The 21,142-nt window shown below is 37.0% G+C and overlaps 1 protein-coding gene across 1 annotated transcript; it reads right to left on the bottom strand.

Annotated features, from left to right (window-relative positions):
• Positions 1 to 4,234: 4,234 nt before the first annotated feature.
• On the bottom strand, positions 4,235 to 7,404 carry LOC129742362 (uncharacterized). The gene is made up of 2 exons (XM_055734254.1): positions 6,057 to 7,404; positions 4,235 to 5,730 (listed from the first exon to the last, which is right to left on the bottom strand). The coding sequence occupies exons 1-2, from the start codon at positions 7,402 to 7,404 to the stop codon at positions 4,235 to 4,237; spliced, it is 2,844 nt and encodes a 947-aa protein (XP_055590229.1).
• Between the last annotated feature and the right edge of the window lie 13,738 nt (positions 7,405 to 21,142).

Genomic DNA, 21,142 nt, shown 5'->3' with positions numbered 1-21,142 from the left:
CGGAACCCTAACGGGAGTTCCTACGGCTTGATTCGGCTGGTGAGCACAGCTTTTACGCTAGCCGGATGGCTCGCGTCTTCGACCACTAACCGACCGGGGTCCCTTGGCTCGGAGGTGGTTGCTGGTACCTCCTACGGACGTGCAAGCTGCCTGGATGACCTTGACCACGCTATTGCCGATCACTCGGCCCAAACGTTGTTTTCTCCCACTGGCCAGACTCGGTTCTAGAGGCTGGATTCGGAACCGACTGGCCGAGACGACGGAACTGTAGAATCTACAGAAAAAAACCTTCGTGTGAAGGTTTAATCTACACACACGTGTACGATTAGATTATGTATCACACGAAAAACGGACAAAACGGACAATGGTCATACCTGATGATCTTCTTTGATATAACGGATAGATCTCTTCGTTTCTTAAGCTTTAATTTGGTATTGCTAGAGCAGTTCTAATACGAAAATGGATATAATTTAGTGTTTCGTTTTTGTTTAGCAAAATTACTTATCACTCACTTTCAAACACGCTTTTCATCGCATGCACCGATGATACATTTAGCGACAGTAAATAAAGGCTGGAAATACTGTAATAAAATGTTACAAACTATTCCACCATGTGGTATTTCACCGCAGCCTACCATTTGTATAGAACGGAAACGAAAACACTTAAAATCTTCTGCGTGCACAAAACTTCAACTGCTCTCGATGAAGCCCAACGAACAAAGAGGCTTGAGTCAGCTCCTCGTGGCTTTACCAATCCCTTGGATAAGCCGCCAAACTCACACAATGGATTTCGGTCGAACCTAAGAGTAAGTGGGAAAGGTAGAAAGAATGCCACAGTTGATCAAGTTGTACTAAAAGATTTATCCAAGACACCGCTCATATACACTGAGGTGATTCGAATAAACGGTGTACAGAATACTGTTACATTACTCCCAAAATAAATGCAAGAAAATTTTAATTAAGTTAAAAAAAAAACTTAATTAAAATTTTCTCAACACTAATATTGACCAAACCATGATACGCCACTATTGCTGTTTGAAGATTTTTGTTTTGAACATAAATTTTGCTTTTAATTACGATTACTAACGCTCAAAAAATTTTCGCCTGTGAAAGCGGTTCAAAATGGTGGGAACGAAACAAAATCTCGATTTGATACGATAACAAATGCAAAATTTGAGAAAATTTGGAATTTTCAATCAATATTGGCTAATTATATTCTTATTATTCGTTCTAGAGCATAATAAATTGTATTTTATTCATAATAAATAACGACAAATAAATTTTCAATTGCATTTTGAATTCAAAATGGCGGAACCGAACTAAATTTTCACTAAGGTGCACTTGCACCATTAAACACCAAATAATAAATTTCATTTTAGGGTTTCGTTACCTTATCAACACTTTTGTTGAACTTTTTCCAACGATTGGCTATACCATCATTCTTTTCATGGTTCTACGTTTACTTTTGAATTTTTATGTTTCTGATTATAACTAACACGCAATAAATTTCCGATAGCCGTGGCAATCCAAGATGGCTGTAACAAACAAAATATTGTTTTAGTACACAACACTTTTCATAGATGTTGCCTTTTCGTTTACCTTCCTCGATTTTCAGACATCATTTTTCTTTGATTTTTCGATCATGAATAATGGATTTGATCATGGTTTCTTACGAGCACAAACTTATCGCACATGATGCGGTATAACAAGATGGCTGAAACGAACGTAATTTAACTTAGAACACATTTTTTCTGATGTGCATCAATTTTCGGTACCTTATGCAAATTTACTTTTTTCCACTTGGATAAATTCCTGTTTATCTTTGCTTACTGCTCAATTTCGTAGTTTTTATTTTCACATTCTTCGCTAATTCGATATTTTTGCATTTCTTAACTAAATTCACTTTACCCGTATATTTCATTGTGGTATTTTTGTTTTTGATAAACTTTTCATTTAAGTTTTGCAGATCAAACGATACATAATATAACTTCAAACCTATTTGAAAAACCTTTTTCTTTTTAACTCTTGCTACCGATATGTCGAACGAACACACGATTTTACGAAAATTAATCATCGCGAACTGCAATGGCCGAACCGCACGTTTTCGGTACTATGCAAAAACTTAATTGAACCGAACGATACTCGTGTCCACCGTCGATTATGCCGACAAGTTGCCACTGAACTGTAATTATTATTTCCGAATGAACACACGTCATTGAACCGAAATTCTGCGAGGGGTTCTTGCAAATGGTTCGTTTTTACGAATGGACATGTACTAGAATGACGATACCCGAATGTTTCATTTTTGAAACGGAATGTATGTGTATCTAGCTTACCGTATGAATGTTAAGAATTACTAATAGCTCTATATGATTTATAACTAAACCGTACGACCGATATTTCTTAATATATTTTGATTCCAATTGCACTGAACTAAAAAACTCGATTGAACTTCTGCGCTACCTTCTCGATTCATGCAGTTTTCGCGTTACCGAACGTTACGAAATCTGCTCGAATAAACTGACGTTTGCTGTTTCTGACAAGGAATCACGTTCATCCTGCTTTGAATGACAGTGGTGAACTTTCCTTTTCCGATTTTGTCGGTACAAACCAAACAAAGAAGCGGATCTTGATACGAAAAATACTATGTTACTGTTATTTTTTTACGGTGTGAATGCAGATGCATTGTACTTTCTGATCAGCTGATTTCTCCAGTTCGTCGTTGCTGCAGGTTGATTGACCGCTGTGTTAAGGTCAAGGATTTGTGATATTGAAAGTACGTAGTGATTTCAGATCTTCTTCAGCTTGGATGTATGGAAAACTCCAATCGTTTTTCCTGTGCCAGGATCTTTAAGTTCGTAGCAGCTGGTTCCTACTTTTTGGTGAATAACAGCTTCGCTGTACCGCGGTGCTAATTTGGCTGAAAAGTTTTTGGATTTGTCAGAAAGGAAAAAGTTCTTCTTAAGTACTTTTTCGCCTTTTTCAAACGATACTGTGCGTGTAGATCGCGTATTGTAGCTGGCTGAATACTTGTCGTAAGCGCGTTTTAGATTGATCCGAACTGCTTCATAGAGGTGTTTTAAATCTTTTGCCAGATTAGGAGGCTCGAAATAATCCAGATTTGCATTCGCTTCTCTGATGCGAGTGTACTCGTCGCCGGAACTGATCATGTTTTTGCCGAAATTCGTAAAATATGGAGTGTATCCCGTCGAACTATGAACTGCATTTCGTATTGCACATGCAATATGCTGAATGCCTTTGTCCCAATCTTTTTGATCTTTTCCGTTGAGTGATGCTCTTATTGCTGCCGTAATTACCCTGTTAGCTCTTTCCGTAGGATTTGGAGCTGGGTGATACGCGGCTAGTTTCCAGTGCTGAACGTTATAGTTTGCTAGAAACTGATCAAACTGTTTTGCTCTAAACTGCGGACCATTATCGGAAATCAACACAGCTGGTACCCCAAAAAGAAGGAAAACATTGTTTTCTAGAAACGTAATAACAGGTGTAGTTTTTGCTTCTCGCATGACTTGAATCATGGTGAATTTCGAGAAGATATCAGTCACTACCAATACCCAAGCGTTTCCGGCTTTGGACCGAGTAAATGGTCCAAGGAAGTCAACTGATATCATCTCCCAGGGACGATCGCATAGTTTTTGTTTACCGCAAGGAGGATTGGGATTAGTGTTGTCTGTTTTCGACTGTTTGCAAATTATGCATGCCTTGCAAAATCGCATCACGTCAGCGCTAATCCTCGGCCAATGAAACTTCTCCTTCAGTGCCTGTAATGTTTTTTCAAAACCTAGGTGTGCAGGATCGTGTGCTTTGTGAATGAGTGTAGTTCTTTCAGCGCTTCTGGGAACATATTTCCAGCGAAATGTAGGATCATCTGGACGTCCTGCATTCGTGACAAACTTATAGATTCGATCATCGACGACTTTGTGATCTTTGTATTTTTCGGGAAATTTTGTAATAAGCTCTTTTAAGTTATCATAAGCTGCATCTGTTAACGATGTTTTGATCATGCAAACTGCTCTTGAAAGTGCATCTGCACTTACGTTGTCTTTACCCTTGGTGTACTTGAAGTCAATATCGTACCCTTGAATCTTTAGTGCCCACCGTGCAATTCTCGGACTTTTGCTGTCAATGGACATCGACTTAAGAAAGGTCAAACTCATCGCGTCAGTGATAACAGTGAAACGGGTTGCTTCCACGAAGTGTCTGAAATTTTCGATAGCTCATTCCCGCTCAGTCGCACTGTATCGTTTCTGGGTGGCGGAAAGTTTCTTAGAGAAAAATGCAATGCATTTCCTCTCGCCATTAAAATTTTGTGTCAAGACGGCACCTACGGCCAAGTCTGAACTATCCGTTTCGATTGCGAATGGAAGGGAAAAATCTGGGTTAGAAAGAATGGGTGGTGATGTCAGCGCGGATTTAAGATTCCGGAGTGCATTATCTGCAGCTTCTGTCCACCGAAATTTGCCTTGATTTTTCCTCAAAAGATCTGATATCGGAGTAACTGTTTGGCTGTAATTTCGAATATATCGCTGGTAGAATCCAGCAAGACCTAACAGTCTGCGGATCTCCTTAATATTTTTAGGAGCCGGGTAGTTTAAAATTGGTTCGATTTTGGCGCTATCCGGTGCAATACCTTCTTCGCTCAAAATGTGACCCAAGTATTTTACGGATTTTTGGCAAAATTTCGACTTCTCGATGCTAATCGTAAGATTAGCCTCACGTAATCGTTGTGCAACGACTTTAAGTAAACGCAAATGTTCCTCAAAATCTCCTGATGTGACGATTACATCGTCCAAGTAAACAAATACTTTGGGTTGTAAATCAAACTTTAGAACTCTGGACATTAATCTACAAAGAGTGGCTCCGCTGTTTAACAATCCGAAAGGCATAGTTTTGTACCTCCAGAGGCCTCTAGGAGTCCTGAAAGCTGTGAAGTCTCGAGAATCAGGATCCAGAACAACTTGATGATAGGCGTCCTTCAGATCAATGATCGTGAAGTACTTTGCCTTTTCCAAGCGCTCTAAAATGTTGGTCATGTTTGGGAAAGGGTATTCGTCGCGTTTGGTCATCTGATTGAGTCGTCTAGCGTCCAGACATAGCCTCCAATTGCCGTTCGGCTTTTTGACCGGAAGAAGAGGGTTGACGAACTCACTGCTGCATTCTTCAATCGCATCCATGGTCAACAATCTTTCGATTTCTTTGTCCACTTCCTTTTCGACTTTAGGAGAATATTTGTAGTTTGGGATCTTCTTAGGTTTGGTGTCTGGCAGGATCTCGATTTTGTGACGGATCAAATGAGTCCTTCCGATTTTTCCATCGTATGACCTCGGGAAACCTTTGATGATCTCCAACAGATCGTTCTTCTGATTTTCGCTTAACTGGTGCTCTGTTTCGAGTGAATCTAATCCAATTTCGTTATTTTCAGGTTCTTCTAGTGACGGAATGTTCAAACTTTCGTCCTCGATTGGCTGTGTTTTTAATCCCAAGTGGTTTTCGTCGAGGGATAGGCTGAAACACATCATGTTGAGGCTTTTCGGATCCTGGAACGATTGCTGCTGCTGGTTAAATGATGACTCGGTGAGGGTTACGGCTGCTCCGCTGCTCATCATTGGTCTAATGTCGAACGCTCGCCAGAAATCATAGCCACAGATGAGTTGTTTGGCCACATCCGGGATAACTACTGTTGGAATAACGACTGTCTTGCCCTCGAAAGTTACTGGTAAGTTAACAAATCCTAAACATTTTAATCTTTCGCCACTGGCTGTCTGTGCTTTAATACCGATATTCTGAATCGTAAGATTCCATCGCCTGAGAAGATCTAAAGAGTTAATTACTGAAATACTTGCACCTGAGTCAAGTAAACCTGTTATTTTTGAACCAAGAATTTCAACTTCTACATGCGGACATTTGTTCAAGTTTAAATTAACTACAAACACTTGATTGAAATAGTTGTAATTGGGAACCTCTTCGTCATTTTCGTCATTAGGAGAAAGCTGGTTCCAATCGGTTTCTCCTTTCACTCGTTTTTTGAATCGGAACTACTCTTGTGTTGTTTGGGACAATTTCGCGCCGTAAAATTCGGTTTGCCACACGCGTAGCAGTAAATTTTACGCGGTTCTAAACAAAATTTGGCTATGTGTCCTACTGTTTCACAATTCCAGCATTTTAATTCTGGAGATTCCTGTGTTTCCTGTTGCTCTACTGGAGTTTTCTTTTCTGACGGGTTGGGTTGAAAGTTGTTTCTAAATTTCGATTGACGAAACTTGTTGATGCGTCCAGATATTGCGTTGACTTCTTCTTCTTCATCGTCATCTGGTTCCAAATCTTCTTCGGTCTCGTGGGAAATTTGATGTACATTTGAATGAAGACGTTGTTGATTAGTGGAATACAGTGATGGTTCTAGAGAATCGAAAATGTAGCAATGATCTGCTAATTGTTTAAGCGACGATATCGGGGTTAGTGCTAGTCTACGACGGTATGAAATTTTAGTGTTATCGAAAATCAATTTAAGTTTCCTCTTTTCGTTCATCCGATATGAAAGGCTTTTCGAAAGTCTTTCCATCTCCGCAAGATATACGCTAAAACGTTCATTCGATCGTTGTTTGCGCTCTCGCATCTCCTCCTCGATTGCTGAATCCTTGTTTGGGTTTTCGTAATCCGTAAGTAGCTGATGAATTAAGTGTTGCCACGAAAGGAAATTTTCGCAGTATGTGAAGTACCATTTCCTAGCATCTCCTACAAAAAATAAGTACGCTTGCTGCAACAACTCCTCTTCGTTGACTCGATTGGCTTTCGCCAAGATAGTAACCTGTCTGACGAACTCGGAAGCCGAAAGTGCGCGTGGGTGGAGATACCCGTTGAACTGGATACCCCACTTCTCGATTTTGGTTCTAAGATGATTGTAGTAATGTGACATCGGAGGGTGCTGAATTTGTTGTGGTGCGGGTGAAGATGGAACAGGCATCTGTTGGTGATTACTATTGAGTGGAAACGTCATTGATGTGTTGACCGCTTGATCGTGTCCATTCATTGCTGCTGATGGATGAGGATTTGGTCCTCTTGGCGTCGATAGCAGGCTCCATTCGTCGATGTAGGTTCTGACAGACTGCTTGATCGTATCCTTTATGAAATCATGCAGGTTGTTCAACCAATCCGACGGCACGTTTGGTGGAATGTTAGGTGGATTTTGTTGTATCGAACTTCTTACAGACTCGCGAACTTGTTCTTCTATTACCTGCTCGTCGAGAGGTAAACTGTAGTTCCCTGAGTGCTGAGATCTGTTAGCATTGTAATTCTGGTTCAATGATAGATTCTGTAAGGACGGTAACGGATTCTCATCGAAATACGGTTGGAAAGGTCCTTCCGCTCTCGAAGCTTCAAAGTTATCCATAGTATTTCGTGGATTCTTGTCAAACGGGACTGAAGTTTGGTGTTTATCAAATCGCCTATCGCACATTGGATGTTGTGGCTCTCGCGTTTGGAAATTTGATGCAACGTCACCTGAACCATACGGAAAATTATTCGGGAACGAATGCGTGTTTCGCGACGGTAGCTGTTTTCGAACATCATTCGTGAAATTATTCGCGGAAGGAAAATCAAACGACGCGTTATTTCGCAAATTTTGATTCGGTGAAGAAGCAAGACTGGGAGGTGGTAACGATAATCTGCTCGGAATCTGTGGTGGTGGTTTTGTAAAATCGAAACGCGATCGCATACGAGACTGAGCTTGCGGTAGCTGTTCGGTTGGTGCCGCAGTAGATAGACGCTGCGAGATATTTTCGATATTTGCCGGTTGAAGATTTTCTTTGAAAAATTTCGAGATAAGATTGAGAGTTTGATTTTCTAACGAAGTTTTCACGTTCGCGTTTGCACAGGGTGCTCGATTGATTCTGTTTCGCAAACAAATTAGTTTTGATCTGTATCTACTTGAAATTTTAGTATTCAGAAAGTTTTCAATTTCAATAAGTTTTTGTTGAATTCGGTGTTGTTGATTTTCAAGTGGAACTGTTGAGTGGTAAACATTACCAGTTCTGCGATCTTCATTTAGAAGAGTTCTTAATAAACGACGTTGATTTGCAATATTGGTTGGTGGATCATAGCCACGGAGAACGAGTTCGTAGACAACTTCGTCTCCATCTAAATCATCTGCGTGATAATCGTATAGTTTTTCCATGATAAAGTTAATTTAATGAGCAATTAATAAAAGTAATCGTGAAAATTTAAAGACAAAAACGAACGATACTTCAAACGATCGATAGTGAGCCTAAACACGTTGGTCGCCAATAATGTAATCACATTTACTCTGGGGGAGAATGTAACCCGTATAGAGTAAGTTGTTACCCGAAATGTCCCGCAAACCTGCACTGCTAATGACCACCTCACTTGTGCGCCAACGACGGAGATCATCCGCCGATGTGAGACGGCGTGTTGGATGCCCAGCTAGTAAAACTTTCTCTCAGGGCGGGTCAAGCGGACGGAAAAGGATAAATACTCTTAAGCGAAACCCAAAACGCAAAGTGAAGAATTTGCAATACGAGACGAACCAACCCAAAACTTACTTTGCCCGAATGAGCTTCGCTCACTAATCAAAATGCTCACAAAATACCATTTTAGCTTTATATTCGGTAGCTCTCAATCAAAACATAACATGAATACAATATTATATCCGTAAGTGTAACCTGAGGCTATTTACCCTGGGTTTGCAAACCATATTATAAATATTTGGTCGAACTAAACTGTTAATGTTTCATATAATAATGTTTATATATCTTATAGTCTAGAGAAGATCTGACCTTATTTGTTGCCGACGTAGTCGGATTGTTGTCCACGGTTCCGTTTCGATGGTGACAATGTTTGTGGTCGAACCACAGACGAACGGCTTCAGCGACTACCGAGGCTTGGTCTGGTTGACTCAGAGCTCGGATGTGAGCTCCTACTGACCTGGCCTAATCTGTGAGCTAGATTCGGATCGCCGATCGGAGAACCCGATGGGGAATCCACGGTAGCCGTGTCCACTGGCTCAGGGCAGAGACTGGTGCCCCTACGGACGGATGACAGCATGCAATGCCGACCCGGAAGTGTCGGAAACCCTTGGCTCGGAACCCTAACGGGAGTTCCTACGGCTTGATTCGGCTGGTGAGCACAGCTTTTACGCTAGCCGGATGGCTCGCGTCTTCGACCACTAACCGACCGGGGTCCCTTGGCTCGGAGGTGGTTGCTGGTACCTCCTACGGACGTGCAAGCTGCCTGGATGACCTTGACCACGCTATTGCCGATCACTCGGCCCAAACGTTGTTTTCTCCCACTGGCCAGACTCGGTTCTAGAGGCTGGATTCGGAACCGACTGGCCGAGACGACGGAACTGTAGAATCTACAGAAAAAAACCTTCGTGTGAAGGTTTAATCTACACACACGTGTACGATTAGATTATGTATCACACGAAAAACGGACAAAACGGACAATGGTCATACCTGATGATCTTCTTTGATATAACGGATAGATCTCTTCGTTTCTTAAGCTTTAATTTGGTATTGCTAGAGCAGTTCTAATACGAAAATGGATATAATTTAGTGTTTCGTTTTTGTTTAGCAAAATTACTTATCACTCACTTTCAAACACGCTTTTCATCGCATGCACCGATGATACATTTAGCGACAGTAAATAAAGGCTGGAAATACTGTAATAAAATGTTACAAACTATTCCACCATGTGGTATTTCACCGCAGCCTACCATTTGTATCGAACGGAAACGAAAACACTTAAAATCTTCTGCGTGCACAAAACTTCAACTGCTCTCGATGAAGCCCAACGAACAAAGAGGCTTGAGTCAGCTCCTCGTGGCTTTACCAATCCCTTGGATAAGCCGCCAAACTCACACAATGGATTTCGGTCGAACCTAAGAGTAAGTGGGAAAGGTAGAAAGAATGCCACAGTTGATCAAGTTGTACTAAAAGATTTATCCAAGACACCGCTCATATACACTGAGGTGATTCGAATAAACGGTGTACAGAATACTGTTACAAGCCCAATACAATTTTGTTAGCATAAGTTCTCAATTTATGCTAACGAAGCCAACAAATGGAAAAAATATGGCATGGAAAGGTACTTGGTTACGATTGTTATAGATCCTTACGCTTTACTGTGTAGAGAGGGGAAGAAAGGAGGAGGCTCCATACAAATTTTGTTGTAAAGCTTGAAAACTTATCAACAAATGGAACTATATTTGTTATGGATCTATATGGAACTATAATCCTCTTATGAGGATTTTTGGTAACGAAAAAATTTGGTATGATTATTTAAAATCACGACCCCAATTCAGCAGGGGGTGAAGGTAAGGACAGGGAAGGGGCTCTCTTATCAGTTTTTCAGCATAAACCCAGAACATAACAACCATATTTTATAAGTTAGATTGTTTGCGTACGATTAATTGAAGACCCTCCAGACAGATTCAAATTATCAGATCTTTCACACAAATTTATAGAGCAAGATTTAGAATATTTGTTTAAGTCATCTTTGTGTTGCAATTCGAAACTCCAGCTGCAGCTTTCATTTTATAGCGGTTGCTTATAAATTATGTTATAATTTGGTTTAAAATACTGCCAATAAAAAATTTAATAATTTTTGAAAACATCATTTGATTTTGAAAGGTGTAGCAAAGCACACCGGGTCAGCTAGTTTAAAAATAAAAAAGAGAGGATTGCAAGAGCAGTGGGACGAATTTAAATCATGCGAATTGTAAAAAAAGCTTGGAAGCTTCAAAGAACAACTTGAAATTGAAAAGCAAGGATGATATTTAAGATGACCCATACAATATGTCTTGATAGCGAGTCAATAAAGGTAAGTTATTGTTCATGTGAAGAAAGTGAGAATTCGGACCGAGAAATGAGTTATAAATTTCATGAAATGATTGAATCTCAAATAACACAAGCAAAATTTGCCAAAATACAAAAGAAACCGCAGATATTCGTTGATAATTTTTCCTTCTCGGAGTTTCTTAAACATGCTGTAAAAAAAATCAAGTTAAAAAAATGGATTTCCCAATTCAAAACATTCTAACACAGAGTGTAAATGTGTAATCATTAAATTTTATTACAGTTTTATAGATTACGCTAACCAAGTTTAAAGTTCATAAAACGTCAACAAAAAAATAAAAAAATTTAAACAATCGTTTAGAGACAAGGCTTAAGACTATTGTGGCCCAATTAACCTATGAAGTGTGGTTTTTTTTAAATTTTACTTGCGCATCTTTCTTGTGCTTGAAGATACTTTATGGTCCTGTTGTTAGATAGCGAACAACTTTTTTTTGTTATAATTCTTATACATTTTGATAGAACAGGAGGGGGATGTGTGTATGGATGAAACTGACACTTGGTCATCCGACACGAGCGTGTGCTATAAGTGAGAAAATTTAGAAAAACTGTAACTGAATTCTGAACCTCAGATTAGTTTTCGAGATTTTGACATCAGTCCTGAGTCATGCTTGTTACTATCGAATAATCTTACTCCATCATCAAAATTTGATTAAGAATTACAAATTTTGAGTGTAGAGCAGAATACTTTTTTTTTGCTTTTGATGGACCCTCGTGGGGAGGGGGTTTCAAACTTTCTCAATTTTTTTCATAAAAACACGGAAGGGAGGAAAATTATCTAGGATGCTGAGATCACAGAAAAATCTTTGAATTCCCGATTTAAAAAAAAAAAACTAACGTCACAAAGTTATTATTGTACATCGCATATTTTTTTTAAGAATTTTATCGAACGATAATTGGTTTTTGATTTTTATAAGTCCGGAACAAATTTGAAATTCTTCTTTTGGAGTTTATCCATCACTAGGGGGAGAGTTGAAATAAACCAAATACTCAATAAATAAATTGGAACAAATTGAATAAATGCCTGAATGTAATAAACTTGCATACAATTGAAAAAAAAAATGTTTTTTCTAGATCAAAAATAAGGAGAAATCATTTTCTATATAATTCTCATTTCGTACAGTTTAATTTTTGCTCTTTCTGTTTTTTTTTTTTAATTTTAAACATTTATTATTATTTTAACGAATAGTCACCGTTGATTATAATTTTTATGCTAGTTTTAATGGCATTGCGGTGAACGTTACGACGAAAATTCTTTTATAGAAGAATTACAGACTGAAAATTAAATGATGGATAGATAAAGCAGATGCTTAGTAGGAGAAAATTTACAGATGTTGAAAATGAGCCAAGAGCATATTTTATGGAAAGCTTCAAAGGTGCGTTCTAGACCCTTTGTCCCACATCAGTTGAATGGCTGAGAGAAGTAATAGCGAGAGGCGCAATTACGTTCACCCATACATCCAACCCGATGGATTGGTAAAGCACGTGCTGCAAACGTTTACATGAGTAAATTTGAACTTTTAGGTTTGTATGGGAAAATTGAATATTTTGTTCTGAAAAATCAACATCGTTTTTGCTCCTGTGCCAGCCAGCAGACAGTTTTTGTGCAAATTTATGAAATTTCTAAGGGAAATTTTTCGCTTAACAATTTTGTCGAAGACTGTAACTTTGTATCTTATTAGGCTAAAAGATTATCAGCTGTTTAACAGCGGTATGTCTTTTCGCATTGAAAAACAACAAATTCAATTGGCATCACTGCTGGAGCCTCGCGAAATATTGCAAGAAAAGTAGTCATGCAATACCTCGCTAGGCGCCCTGCAGGGATGTCAATTGAATTTATTGTTTATCAATGCGAAAAGTCAAATCCCCATTCAACACCTAATAACTTCTAACCTAATGAGATACGAAGTTACGGTCTTCGACAAAGTTGTTCAGCGGAAAAACTTTACTTAAAAATTCTACAAAAAATATGGATGAGTTTTGGACCAAGACAAAGCTTTTAAGACACCAGGGTTTGAAAAATTCAAAATTGACACCAAATCAACTCAGTCTAAAAAAGCAGTTTTTTCTAGAGCCAAATTAAATTCTTGTCGAGTTTCCACGAAAATTCAACCTCTTTCTTAAACTTTTCCTTTTGAGAATTTAAATATTTCATTTACTGGAACCTTCAAATTCGCTCTAGAGTTTGATGGAATAGGATTTTTTCAAGTAGTTGAAGGCTTTCCAATAAATCACTCCATGCTCAAATAAAAAAAGCCAAATCTACTGTCTACTAGAGTTTAATCTTGAGTAATTTGAAAGATTTTAACCATCGATGAAAGTTAGTTCCCTATTTTGTTTATAATCTCTTCATCATACAAACTGTACTTACCGTTTATAAAATTTAAGAACGTTTTATCAAAAGTAAATATTTGATACCACTTTATGTAAATAAAAACTCAAAAATAAATAGTCAAAAAGTACTGAAAATTTATAAATTATTTTTCAAACATGCTTTGTTGAAATAAAATAGATTAAAAAAAATCTGTCACCACCCTCCCCATGAGGTGAACACAGATTTTTCTTGGCAATCTGTGTTCAGGGAATCTGTGTCACAGAACACAGATTTTTGATTATTCACAGATTTCACAGAATTTTCGGACTTTTTATTGGATTTCCAAAATTAAAATTTTATTGGCGAATATAAAATATAGATTTCTTACTTTGAAGTTGAAAAGTATGCTAAGATTGGTAATGTTTATTTATTGTTCCCAACTAAAATGTAAAAATACGAATTTATCATGAATTTTCAATGAAATAAGAGGAAATAGCGTCTCAGAAAACTATCACAGAATTTTTGGGAAAAACTACAGAAAGTTAGAAATTTTTCTCAATAACACAGAACTTTTTTTTCGACAACCTTGCTCGAAACCAATTATAGGGGAGAGTGGGGATACTTGATCCCCTTTTCTTATTTTCACCATATCTTTTTGGAAAAATTTAGCAACTCGCCGTCTTTGACATTTTCTGACAGCTTGTAACTTCAAGTTTCTATGCTCCAAAAATTAGAACGATACTTGAACCCGTTGAAGAACTAGAAGCATTTTCGTGGGAGTAAAAAAAATGCGATTTTTCTGAAGTTAGGGGAGACTTGATCCCCTATTGAAGGAGACTTGATCTTTTATTCAGGAAGCCCTAATCCTTGTATAAAAATCAAACAAAACCCCAAGATAGAATGTTAATTGACTATTTCGGTCATGTTTGTTCTCATTTCACAATTTATAGCAGACATAAGAAGAAAATTCTATAACTTTGTCTCAACGCTAAGAACATTGCATACTTAAAGGCGCCATTTTTTTTTAAATTTAGAAAAAAATAATTATTTTGCTCTTTTCTTCAGACAATTGTTTGATAAATATTAGTTTTTGGATAAATATTAGTAATTTCGTAATCAGCAATCATAACGATCAATTCAGAAGAAGAATGTGCCGTTTGGAAGGGGGATCAATTGTACCCAATTCTAGGGGATCAATTGTACCCATAATCAACATTTTAGAAAACTTTTTCTGAAAAAAGTTGAGAGTTTTCCATTGCTTTGAAAATATGGCATTATGAAGTTCATTTTACTCTCTAACGATTGATACATTGGAACAAATATTTTTTTCATAATTTTCCCATGTAAGGAACATTTTAACACTGGAAAGACCGGCAAATTGAATATACCTATTCGGACCATGACCAGTCAAAATGACTGGTAAAGGAGAAATTTTTTCTATCATAATATTTTAAACTTTTTTCTTTTGAAATTGTTTTGTTATTTATTCGATATCATTTTTGTTATAAAATGGAAATATTTTTTCACCATGGGTGCACGGAATCACCTCATTTTGGCATAGTTGGCGAATGCGTGTATGTCATAAAATGAATATTTCAAATAATAACCAAAAAATTAAAACGCACTATCAATCTAATTATAAAATCATGTTAGACGGCTATGGATATTGACCATGGGTGCACGGTTTCACTTCAATTTTATTTTAGTTGATATTTTCTAGCATCCATCGCTCTGAAATTTTTCAACACGTTGCCTATAAATTATACCCGATATTGTAGGTTTTGAAGCATATTTTTTCTATAAATAGAGCAATTTACCATGGGTGCACGGATTCACCGCTATTCATCCAAAATCTTTTTTTTTGCATGCTAAAGGTAAAGAACAAAGACTTTTATAGATTCAAATGTGTTATATACATGGTTTTTCATTATGGGTGCACGGATTCACCACGTTTTAATCAAATATTGGGCTTTTTGCAAATTTTTAAACAGCATTTTTATAAATCTTAACTAAACCAAAGTCGAAACCATGTCTTTTATGTTCGGACATAATGATTTAAATAACGATTTTTATTTAAAGTACCGCTTTTTCATTCCTGGAAAAGAAATATTTCAATTTTATCTTGAAATAATAAATTTATTTATTTTTTATTACAAAACAGGTTTTTGCAATCGTACATTTATCTGATAAGATCTGATCAAAATCCAAGAAATTGGAAAACGCTCACCATGAACCGAGTGAGTTTTAGGGATTATATGCATCAAGTTATGTCGTGTGACGGAAAACAGTGAAATAAAAATAATGAATCAACATTGTCAAATGTACACGTTGATTTGTTTTTCCTTAAAAGTTTTTAAATTGACAAATATTGCATTTCAAATACCTATCATGTCTAACTCAAAATTATGTTGTGTCCTGAAGCAATTTGAAAACTATTTCACTCTATATAATTTACAACGGTGAATTTGCAGCCATTCTGTGCACCCATGTTGAAATATCCGCATCCTATCTATCAGATAGGCTGGCGCGAGTCTGGTATAGGTATGCCAGGTTCAAACCCCATAATTTGCCGACAGGTAAGATGTGTTTCCTCTTATAATAAGAATTTTCAATCAGTTGCCAGCTGGCCAGGTATATACACGGGTGTGGAATACCTGTAAGTGAACTTGCATTGGAAATTTGTCAAGCCTAATAATCTACTTGGGCGTAGAAACTGTGGTGAATCCGTGCACCCATGGTGGATAACCAACATATAAGAATATATCGTGCACCCATGTTGAAATATCATTTGAATTATTCAGTTTCATCGCTGACGTCTTCAAGTTTGAATAAATAAGTACTCAATTCATAATAATTTTACTCATTCTAGTTTAGTATAAAACATATTTATCACCTAAAACTACTCGATTACTCGAATGGACATGTATTAAATCTAACATAACTTTTACAAATCTTGATGAAATTTCGCCAAATTTTGACAGAAAGTTTGATTATAGTTGAGCAACAAAACAGACCAAAAAAATTGGGAGTCAAGTGCTTGAAGCGCCACACAGCGGCCAATCCGATAACTTTTTCTTCAAATCTTCACGACTTCGCATCGAAAATCAATAATTTCATAACGAATGACACACTTCTGCCCACTATAAATCAACCAGGAATCATTGTCTTCAATGTATCTTGCAAATGAAACCAAAAGCAAGCGAAAATTTTTTATCTTGTTTGAGTTATAGGGTTGTGAATTTTACCAGTCATTTTGACTGGTCACGGTCCGAGTGTCCATGGCGAAAATTTTCTCGCTTACTAAAAGAGCTAGTGAAATAAAAAAATACACAGTTTTGTAGAGATTCAAAATTCATGAAAAGTCGTACTTTTTGCGAATTTTTAAAGCGAAGTATGCAAAAGATATTCAACAAACAAAGTGTCCAACCAGTCATTTTGACTGGTGCGGTCTTTCTAGTGTTAAAGTGATGAAAAAAGATCTTCAAGTTACATTTTGTGAAATTTTTCAAACAAAGTTCAATTACTCAAACTATTATTTTGTTAAATTTTTTTAAACTGCAAGCATTGTTATTCGGCTCATTTTGGCACATTTTGCTAGAACATTTGATCTTTGTAAGACAATCCAGTTTCGAGATATAGCTAAGGAATCAAGTATCCTCATTCTCCCCTAAATATTTATTGCTATGATCTGCTATTCAGCAAATCTCGATTTAGCTGAGATAATTTACAACTGCATACACTATTCGTTTCAATAATATCGGTTTTGTAAAAAAAACCCATTTTATTAATTTTAATTATTGAATCAACAGTACCTTGAATTTATCAAGATATTTAACACATGGCGGAATAAATTCGAGATTTCTTGTTTCTTCGCTTGTCGCAAATGATAGTTTAGAAACATAACTCCAATGTCATACATTCTCTATTCTACAAAACTGAACACAACACTTTTGGTAACTCGAAGGTACTAAATTAAATAAATGAATTGCAAAATGAATTACTAAATTTGTACAATTTGGTCCAGCGAGTTTTAGATATTTAATGATAATTTTTTTAATTTCTCGGCTAAGTTTTTTTATCGGTCCTTAATGTGTTAATTCATATATTCCTTAAACTGACTTTCAATGAGTTATAAATTCGCGCCAAGTAAAAACAGTGGAAAAAAAATTCTTTCCAAAAACAACCCTTGCGAGTTAGTTTTAAATTGTTCTGAGTTGAAATTTCAATAAAAATCATACATTTCAACAATTGCTAACTTAATTTCTTATTTATTTCATATATGCGCTTTTGTGATGTTCGTTCACATGTCATATTCATGAAATGGCGGATGCATTTGACATGTCACATAAAATGTTATTTGAGGAACATTTTAGGACTTCATGTCCATAGAAGGCTATTTTAGGCCCGATTTGAAACTTTAATACTGAGTGATGCGATTGACATGTCACAAAAATAACTATTTTTGCATCATTTTTTAACTTCAACGCTCACATTTGTTCAGCGAAATTCGGACTGTGGAGGCACTCGTGTAAGTAGGTGATACTTGGGAACTTACCATGCATGAGTTAAATGAGGTTTTTGTTCATGATGTTAACCACTCACGTTTCACTGAAAAAGCACAGATTTCTTTCATGATCAAGTGTTGGTTTATGCTCTCAAACCTAAATTGTTTCTTCCCCGTCAATTTTCAAACGAGCCTTCATGGTATACCCAATGGAATCATTTTTCAAATATGATTGAAACACACACTTGGTTAAACCGCTGTTTTCTGGCTTGATTCAATGAAGTGGGTGAGCAATTTTAATTGATTAAATATTCAAAAATTTACATGTTATTTTGCACGTTTATTTATTGAAATGCCAAATTTTATTCAAGGTTTCCATTTACTTTAGTCGCCAAATTTTGATTCAAATTCAGTTTTATGAAAATAATCCTAAAACTCAATAATATAAGCATATTGCTTAGAAATACACGTCGAAGACTGTCTTTTTTGAAACGAGCACCAATATCCTGTAGCGAAAATGGGCACTCACTTCAACCAACCCATTTACAACACAGTATTCAATAAGAAGGGCTCAAAATGAGCTCGATTGCCAATAAAGCTCGGCGAATATATCCCGTTATTATAGCGCAGCTTATCATAGCAACTCTGACCATTTATTACCCGTTTTCCCGAAAGCCCCGGAGCCTCTCGAAATCGGAAGCAGCAGTTACGGTCCAATCGACAGAACATAGAATTAACACCCTCCGGTCGAATGAATGGCGGCAGACGATGGCTGAGCTCTTCCATTGATGTCTCGAGACTACAGCATTCGCTTTTCTGTGGGCCATCCACGTTTCACTGTTGTAGGAAGGGTTCATTCATATACTACATAGAACCAGGATCTGATTGGATATTGCGGAAAAGTCATATGGCCAAACAGATTCCAACGATTGCCGCCATCGTGTGTTTGACATTTATCCTTTCTGCTGTTTCCTCCTGCATCAGGTCCCCAGAAAAAAATGTGTAGAGGGAAGAGTGCTTTGTAGATTTTTTTTTTCACATTTCCTATACGATCGCCTTATGCCTCCGTTATTGAAAAACCAATCCTCGACAGCATTATGGCAGTTTGATGGCCACAAGGCAATTGACATCGTCGTCGTCGTCGCACAAAGTGACGTTGATGATGATGACAATGTCGATGATCTGCTGCTGCTACTCCAGACACAGGGTTTTGATTGGGTGCAAGGTGTTCTGGTGAATGAAAAGCCCACGTCGAATCGGAATTGGTTTCAATGAATGAACCTTATGTTGTTAGTTCTACGGATTTGTCTTGTTTCACCGTTCACAGCTCACGTTAATTTTTAGAAAGAACTCTGAGAAACTTTTTTTCAATTGTAGATATGAAGTCGCAAATGTCATAAAAATGTTGAAACGACTATACTGCCGTTCTACGCAAGAATGTTTGGGGTCATTTTGGGGTCATTTTCACTTTTTTGCTGAAAACTGCTTATTATGGTGTTATCTTTTGAATACAAACACAAATAAGTATACTTTTTTCAGAACTTCTACGAAATTTTCATCTAGGTGGTTGTCTCTATGTTGATGTTTCTACGCAAGAATGTCCCACTGAGAAAAAACTCGACTGTTGCAGAATTTCTCAAAAATTGCTTAACTAGTACATCGTACTGTAATGTTGAACGTTAAATCTTTTATAAATGAAGGTCACAGGGATGAATAAGGGGTAGGGGGTTACTTAAGTGACATCTTTTTCTCCACTTCCGGTTCAGATTTATAATTTCTTCTTCTGTTTGGTTCCGCATGATAAACATATTTTCAGATATAGTTTGTTTTAGTCTTACGTAATCGAAGCTCCAGAATGTGTGTTATCGCAGAGTAGCAATTTATTCATTACCATACTCAGGTCGCTCATGGTCGTCCGACCTTATCAAAGTAATCTATATCAATATCTTTGAAAATCCTGTCATAAAGCGACGCGATCAGAGCATTCCATTTTTCTGTCATCATGTTGCTGACAGGAATTAATGTTGCATGACCTTGTATCATGCCAACCCAGTTTGGTCGCGTTTGTTTATTTTCAAAAAAAAAAATCTCGTATTTGGTGCTGTGTTTCAAAAAACGGATTCTTCGGAGCAACAAAGTTTGCTGATTTGGGGACAACTCAAGATTAAAGTCATAGTCATGAACGAATAAAACTCACAAAAAAGGCTATTTCCTACAGAGCCTACCGGCTCAGGTAAGTGGTGTTCGTTTTTTGTCAATCAAAGTCTTAACACGAAATTTGTTTTAACAGGAACAGGAATCGGAAGTAAGACTAATCGTTGACCAGTAAGCATCCTCGGAACCGCGCCAGATGTTCTGACCTTGAGGAACCATTAATTTTTTTTTCATTCAAGAAGCTTCCCGTTGATGTGGAAGATTGAAAACCCACCCAGTCCGGATTCAGGTATAACCTAGATGCTCGGATAATCAAGAGCTCGCTGGTCCTGTCCCGACTGTCGTTGAGCAGTTTAGTGCTTCAACCACTTCCGTCGATTCACCGGGTCTTAAGAAATAAAAGTCTCCCGTCACTGTTCATTCAGGAAGAGTTCCAATATGCATCAGCTCTGGCAATATAGTTGTCACTGGTCGTGGTGAAGCATTGAAAATAATTTTGTGAAAATAAAAGTGATTAATCCAATTAAAGTTCTTGAATTAGTTGATTGACTAATTAACCCTTTTTCTTTTTTTTGCCAGGAATTTACCACTAGGTGCCATTCTTCCCTAAATAAAAAGATCCCTTAACTTGAATCCCCTCAGTAACTTTTTTCCGATGATCTATTTTTAAATTTGTTGTTATTTTAAAATGTCCATTTTTACTCACTGGTATGCGCTGATTAATCCAAAATCATACTAACTTAAGGGGGGGGTAGGGTCTAACGGGTATAAAAAAACACCATTTTCACGATTTTTTTCTAGAGCTATCGTTCAAACAAATGTATTTAAATTTTTTGCATTATACAAAGCATTGTTAAAAGAACATTTAGTAATTTTTTCGTAGAAAAATATTGAAAAATGAGCTGGTGACGGAGCATTTTCGAGGATGCCTTTTAGAAAACAGGATTTGCGGTGGACACTGTATCTCAGCACAGAATCATCTGAATTCAAAAAATCAGAGCAAAATATTTTTAATAGATGTTTTTCTGGACCCCAACGTTTTTATTTAACTTAAAAATATTTTTATGAAATTCTTGTGGCTGTTTGAAGTAAAAACTACGATTTTTCACTTAAAAATCCGCCATTTTTCACCTATAAAATCTCCCCAAAGTAAAAAAATCAAAAAAGAAAAACGTTGGGGTCTGGTATTTTATATGTAGAAACTATGTTCCAAATTTGAAAAGAATCGGATAAGTAGTTTTCAAATGACGATGTCCACGGACTTTAAAAATGTGCTTTCGAGAAAAAC

This window comes from Uranotaenia lowii, chromosome 2, assembly GCF_029784155.1.
Source record: "Uranotaenia lowii strain MFRU-FL chromosome 2, ASM2978415v1, whole genome shotgun sequence".
NCBI classification, from domain to species: domain Eukaryota; kingdom Metazoa; phylum Arthropoda; class Insecta; order Diptera; family Culicidae; genus Uranotaenia; species Uranotaenia lowii.
Note: the sequence above shows the minus strand (reverse complement) of the source record. Positions and strands in the feature narration are given on the sequence as shown.